This window comes from Oratosquilla oratoria, chromosome 26 (assembly GCF_046742065.1).
Source record: "Oratosquilla oratoria isolate Oo_2021 chromosome 26, ASM4674206v1, whole genome shotgun sequence".
Taxonomy (NCBI): domain Eukaryota; kingdom Metazoa; phylum Arthropoda; class Malacostraca; order Stomatopoda; family Squillidae; genus Oratosquilla; species Oratosquilla oratoria.
Genome location: NC_134802.1, coordinates 50,274,793 through 50,282,292, shown reverse-complemented (window position 1 = coordinate 50,282,292; position 7,500 = coordinate 50,274,793). Strand labels below are relative to the sequence as shown.

General features: G+C 40.1%; 1 protein-coding gene across 1 annotated transcript in view; it reads left to right on the top strand.

Annotated features, from left to right (window-relative positions):
- The window catches only part of LOC143039557 (uncharacterized), a 230,282-nt gene that overhangs the window by 199,221 nt on the left and 23,561 nt on the right, over window positions 1–7,500 (top strand). Inside the window, exon 2 of the mRNA XM_076209755.1 lies at window positions 211–3,151. Within this exon, the coding sequence (XP_076065870.1) occupies window positions 211–3,151 (2,941 nt within the window). The remainder of the gene's footprint in view (window positions 1–210; window positions 3,152–7,500) is intronic.

Sequence of the window (7,500 nt, the reverse complement as noted above, 5' to 3'; positions counted from 1 at the left end):
GTTCTATGTCTTGTGACACTGCTTGTGACCCAGGGCAGTGGGCAAGATCCAGGGATGACCTGTCATCCAGGAGGTGCTAAGATAAGATGGAGGGAAGAGTGTGGATTTTTTTTTTCTTTTTTTTTTTTTTTTTTGCTACCTCCCCTATAAGGGGTATATGTATGTATGTATTTTACGATTTTTATTTTGACTTTTTCTTTATTCCCCCAGGTGCTGGCAGCTCCTTCACCTTCAGTGTCCTTGACAAACCCAAGCAGTGACCTCAACGATGACCTGACTCCCGCCCACGAAGAAGATGAGTCTTCTCTGGTTTCCAGTTCCTTCCTCGAAGACGCCTCCTCTCCAAAACACCTCAGCAAAAGATCAGCACCTCCATCGTCACCCAACACCTGGATGCCTCTGAGCGCTCGCAAGAACCCCTGGGACCAGAAGATCGGGAGCTTGAGCGATGAGGACCTCCTTCACCTGATCAGGGTGGTCAGCCAGAGGTACAACGGAGACAGTAACGAAGAAAGAGCAGAGGGAGGCGGACAGGAGGACTCCGTTGTTGCAGGGGAGAAGCGAGCTCTCGCCTTCTTAGCCAAGAACAACGATCTGCCCAAGTCTATCATGCGCAAGAAGGTCCCCACTGGAGAGACCGCCGTGGGTCCTTCGGTAGAAACCTCCCTAGAAAAGGACGCCGAAGACGGGGAACCAGAAGGACACGAGGAGGATAAGGAAGCCGGAAACTCTCCCTCACCCTCCCCGTCCCCGACGGAAGGCCCACAGGAGGAGAAACGAGGGATCTCGTCCATAGTTCGCAACAAGAGTTACTTGGTTGGAGGCAAGAGAAGCCTCTCGACCCTCGTCAAGAACAGAGACCTCCCCGTCATGGGCTTGGGCGGAGTTCCCGCGAACAACGACCCTCCTTCTGAGAAGAAGAGCGATCTCCCTTTCCAGATGAAGAACATTGCCACACTCACGAACTTTAACAGCGGATCCGATCTACAGAGTAGTGATGAGACGACCGGAGACGACCCTGACGTCCAGTTCGAGGAAGAGAAGCGTCACATTGGGTCCCTCGTGAGTTCGGGGAACTATCCCTTTAGCAACAGGTACAGCAAACGTTACTTCGCGTCCCTCCTCAAGTCCAGCCGACCCTTCGTGCACCCACGCTTCGACGACTACGATCAGAAGCGGTTCTACGCCTCCCTTCTTAAGGGTGGAGGCTCCGAGAGACAGAAGAAGTACTTCGCGTCCTTGCTCAAGTCGAACACCTCCCCCTTCACCTCCTACTCCAACCCTGGCCTCGGCAAGCGCTTCATCGATCCCGACTACGAGGACCTCGTGGACACCGAGCAGGAGATCGAGAAGAAGCACATCGGGTCTTTGTTCCGTGACAATAACGACGACAAGCGGTACTTCGCGTCACTACTTGATGACCAGGAGGCTGAGAAACGACACATTGGTTCCCTCAGGGGAAAGAAGAGTTTCGACGGATCACTGGATGAGGAGGGTGAGGAAGTTTTGGACGCAAAGGACGTCGAGAAGAAACACATCGGTTCCTTGAGAGCCGGCAAACGGTACTACGCGTCCCTTCTCGACAACAAAAGCGCAGAGAAGAAACATATCGGTTCCCTGCGTGGTGGCGGAAGCCGCTACTTCTCCTCCATGCAGAACGTCGAGAAGAAACATATCGGTTCTTTGAGAGGTTTCGGCAAGCGACACTACTCTTCGCTTCTGGATGACGACAGCCAGGAGGTCCAGAAGAAACACATAAGTTCTCTCCTGTCCGGGAAGAGGGACGAAAAACGCTACTTCGGGTCGTCCCTCGATGAAGAAGACGCCGACGACGACGACCAGGAGAGTACCGATGCCTCTTTCGTCGCTGGCGAAAAACGTCATTTCAGTTCCCTCCTTGGCGACCCCATCCCTGAAAAGAAACATTACAGTTCTCTTCTACGATCCAACAGCGACGACAAACGACACTTCAGTTCTTTGTTAGACGATAACAACGTGGAGAAGAAACACATCGGGTCACTACTTCGGGGCAATGATAAACGTTACTATGCTTCATTGCTGGACGACCATGACGTTGATAAAAAACACATCGGTTCTCTGTTCCGTGATAACGATAAGCGTTACTATGCATCGCTGTTGGACGATCAAGATATAGATAAGAAACACATCGGCTCACTCCTTCGAGGAAGAAGCGAAGATAAACGTTACTTTGCTTCGTTGCTTGACGACCACGACGTAGACAAAAAACACATTGGGTCCTTGTTTAGGGACAGTGGCGACAAACGCTTCTATGGGTCAATACTGGACGACCGGGAGATGGATAAGAAGCACATCGGTTCTTTGTTCCAAGACAACGACAAACGTTACTATGCTTCTTTGCTGGACGACCACGACGTGGACAAGAAACACATCGGCTCGCTTCTGCGTGATGATAAGCGTTTTTATGGTTCTCTGTTGGACGACCGCGACAAGAAGCACATCAGCTCGCTCCTCCGCAACAGGGAAGGCAAACGTTTCTACAGTTCACTACTCGACGACCACGAGGCGGAAAAGAAACACATTAGTTCCTTGCTCCGAAGTAACACCAACACCAAACGCTTCTTCGATTCGCTCCCGGATTTGACCCCGCTGTCGGAGACGGTGACAGAAGAGTCCGCCGAAGACCACGAAGGGGACCAGAGCCAAGAAGACGAGAGCGCCTCTCATCAGAGAACGAAGAGATACATCGGGGCCTTGGCGAAGAACAACAACCTGCCCTTTATCAGTACTTCGAGGCACTACCGAAGAGACGTCGACGCTTATAGGTCTCCCACCCCGTACTCTTTCTACCTCGAGGGACTCATCCAAGACGCCTTAAAGAAGGAGTTTCTCAAGAGAAGACTCCTCGAGGCCTCCGAGGACGCCATCGAGGAACAGAAGAGAAATATTCAGTCCCTCGCGAGAATAGGCATAGGATACAAAACCTACCCAGGCAAGAGGAACTTCGATGAAGTGGACGACTACGACGAAAGAAACGAGGACTTCGACGAGGAGGAGGAGGAAGAGGAGGAGGAGCCTGACAACGACTACCTGGTCAACAACGACGACAAGCGAAGTATCGCCTCTTTAGCCAGGAATAACTGGCTCCCTCCCTACCATAAAAGATTTCTAGGTAAGTCTTCCAGTGTTGTGTCTTCTGGACTATTCTTCTTTGGTTTCAAGCCTTCCCTGAAGACTTTTTGAATAGGATTCTTGTACAGGACTCCAATATGTGCTGCCACGTGAATGACATGTCCACTTATGTGGCGTTTGCAGTTCCTGCAGCAACCTATGTCCCTCGTATTCCCAATACATCTCCCTAGAATCCTTAACTAATACGTTTCCCTAAAATCCTAAACCTATGTAGTACGACGGACATATTTTTCTTTATCGCGTAATTCATATATCTTTGTAAACAATAGTTTTCTTATAAAAAAATATATATTTTTTGTAACGAGCAACGGGCTGCGACCGACTCCGCTACGCGGGGGCTCGGCCCTTCCGGAGAGCTCGCTTTGCTCGCAGGCGCCTTCAGCCAATCAGTCGTCTCCGTTGTAGTGACGTCACCACTCTCTCAGCCAATCAGGGTCAGGAGAGGACATATCCCCTTGAGGTTATTTCCGGTTTCCGGTTCGATTTAAATCGATATCAACAGGAATTCTTTTATTAGTATATACACCAGAACTGTAATAAAGCAATAAAAAAAATCCATAATTATGATAATTCGTGGGTCAGATTCAAATGTCCATAACAATGCAGCAATATCAATTAAATAAACAAATAAACAGACAGATTAATAGATAAGTAAATAAATATATAAATAAATTAATAAATAAACTTATAAATAGATTAATAAATAGATAGATACGTAAATAAGTAAATAGTAGAATTGATAGATAAACAGTTGAATAAATAGATAAGTCGATAGATAGGTAAATAGATAAATACATAAGTAAATAAATGAATTAATTAAACAAATAAATAGGTAAATGAATGCATAAGTAGATACATAAGTGAATAAATGAATTAATAAACAAATAAATGAATAAGTAAATTGATAAATGGATAAATAAATAAATAGATAAATAAATGGATAAGTGAATAGATAGATAAATAAATAAATAAATAAATAAATAAATAAATGAAATAAACAAGCGAATGAATAAGTGAGTAGATGATGAATGAATAGATTAGTAAGTATATAAGGAAATAGAAATAGGATTGTAAACCAGACCATCATATTCAGCAACTCAACGAAATATTGAACAAGCAAACGCTTTATATATATATATATATATATATATATATATATATATATATATATATATATATATATATATATATATATATATATATATATATATATATATATATATATATATATATATATATATATATATACATATATCGATATATAATAATCAGGCAAAGGTACCACTGCTAAAATGTGCTCCTGCTACGAGCCCAAAGATTTACTGAAAATGGCTGACAAACCATAAGTATCAAACGAGGGTCTATGAAAGAAACTGAAGCACAGGGAACCAAATTGAGATAGATAAGAAAATAGAGATTGCGTAAGTCAGGAATTACCGTCTCCTCTGCCGTCAAAATGTCACTTTGGTCCACAAAACGTGATGGATGGATGGATGGATGGATGGATGGGTGGATGAAAAGATCAAAACGAAGATTAAAAAAAAATGTGAAGAGACGAAGATAAATGGGAAGGAAAGGGGAAGAAAGACGTTTTATCTCGAGTGAGAAAATAAATAAGGAAATTAATTAACAGAATGGATTAAGAGAATTACGAGATTAAGAAAATTAATTAAGAAAAAAAATTATCTAAAAAATTAATCCAATATCAGTTATTATTAAAATTATATTACTTATCTATTTATTATTATATTATTTATTCTTTTATTCATTTTTTTATCTATTTATCTATTTATCTTCTTTATCTACTTACGTATTCAACTATTTATCTATTTATTCATTTATTTATTCATATTATTTATTTATTCATTTATCTACTTTTGTTGTTTGTTTTATTTTATTTTATTTATTTATTTATTTATTCATTTATTTATTCATCTATTTATTTTCTTTACTTATTCATTTCTTATAGATTTATTTATTTATTATTTGTTTTTTTATTTCATTGTTTAATATTCTTATTATTTTTTCAGATTATTTATTCATTTAATATTTATCTATTTACTTATATATTTATTTATTTCACTGTTCATTTGTTTATTCAATTATTCATATATCTATTTGTTTACTTACTAATTGTTTATTTATTTATTTATCTATTTGCTTATTTATTCATTTATTTATTTGTTTATTCATTTCATTATTTACTTACCTGTTGGTTTATTTATCTATTTATTTATTTATAGTTTATTGATCTATCTATCTAATGGCTTCAACAATGATAGCTGATTGTAAATGCATGTATGTATGTATGTATGTATGTATGTATGTATGTATGTATGTATGTATGTATGTATGTATGTATGTATGCATGTATGTATGTATGTATGTATGTATGTATGTATGTATGTATGTATGTATATATGTATGTATATATGTATGTATATATGTATGTATATATGTATGTATATAATTATGTATGTAAGTACGTATGTATGTAGGTATGTATGTATGTATGTATGTTTGTATGTATGTATGTATGTATGTATGTATGTATGTATGTATGTATGTATGTATGTATGTATGTATGCATGTATGTATGTATGTATGCATATACGTATGTATGTATGTATGTACGTATGTATGTATGTATGTATACAGTATATGTATGTATGTATGTATGTATGTATGTATGCATGTTTGTATGCATGTATGTATGTATGTATGTATGTATGTACAAAACCCCCAGAGAGAGATCATCATATAAAGGTCTTTCCAAGGAACGTGGAAGACTGGGGTTTTCATAAAGCGTCTGGTCCACAGAACGGCCGACGATGATAAAAATTGGGGTCATGGGAGATGGGAGGAGGAAGGGGAGGAGGGGGGGGAGGAAGGGGGGAGTTGGGGGGATTACTTGGGAATTAATTTCGTTATTGAAGACACAGACGATTCCTGGAATGGTCCTGTGACCCTTAAACTGGTTCTAGCTGAGCGTTTACTTTGATGCCGTTGTGCCAAATGAGTTTAATCAAAAGTATTCTTAAGCCTTAAGACCTTATCACACTGGGCGAGTTTTCCTTCGACATTTAGAGCAGATTTGCAGCCCGTAGATTTCGGGCTTTCAGGCTCTGATATGCTTGAGGAAAATCTCCTTCTTCATCCAGCATATTACGGCGGAAAAAGTTCTTAGCTAACGGCCAATGACCGGGTATTACCAACAGTATAAATGGAGGTGATTTTCTTACTCATAAGAATGAAGGAGACTGCAAGGGACCATATGGCCTACACTGGGTAGTACCATATCCATTACCACATATCCCCTCGCCTAAAGTCATCTAACCTTCTTTTAACACAACAAATATTTTCAACGGTCACTAAGTCTATTACTTGCATTAACCACTATTTATAAACCATTTCTTGCCTATTTCCTTCTCAAATATAAAATTGTCCAATTTGAATCCACTACTACGAGTCCTGCACTGTTGTCTTAATATGATGACCTTGTTTGCTGTGAGGGTCTTCATGTGAGTGTCTTGTTCTGGCTGTCGTCAGGCGATTTTATTCGCGCAAAGGGCAGAACAGAAACTGGAAGGCGAAAGGACGCATTTGTGTAAAATAAATACTCCTACACACTCACACACACACACACACACGCATATATATATATATATATATATATATATATATATATATATATATATGTCTGTGTGTGTGTGTGTGTGTGTGTGTGTGTGTGTGTGTGTGTGTGTGTGTGTGTGTGTGTGTGTGTGTGTGTGTGTGTGAGAGAGAGAGAGAGAGAGAGATTAGCTAGTGACAGCGACATTAATCTGATCTTTTTCATGACAGTCGCATGTAAGATTTGAAACCACTGCTTTCGGCCACCACTCTGTGGTGTAGTGGGTTAAGGCTCTGTGAAGAAAATCTTACGGGTGGCCGAAAGCAGTGGGTTCGAATCCTACATGCGACTGTCATAAAAATTATCATATATGTATATATATATTATATATATATATATATATATATGTATATGTACATATATATATATATATATATATATATATATATATATATATATTATACATGAAGATCCTTCCGCGGTGTTACTTAACACCGAAGATCCTACTGATCTTGGATGAAGGTCATAAGATGTCTTTGATCTGGTGTGGGTCGCTTCCTTACCCCTCCTCTCCCCCCTCTCCCCCTCTCCCCTTCTCCCCCTCTCTCCTCCCTCCCTCCCCTCCCTCCCTTTCCTCCTGTTTCTCTAATTTTTTCTCTTCCGGGAGTAATACTAGAATATTCATTCTAGTTGCAAAGAGGAATTAATTTACCTCT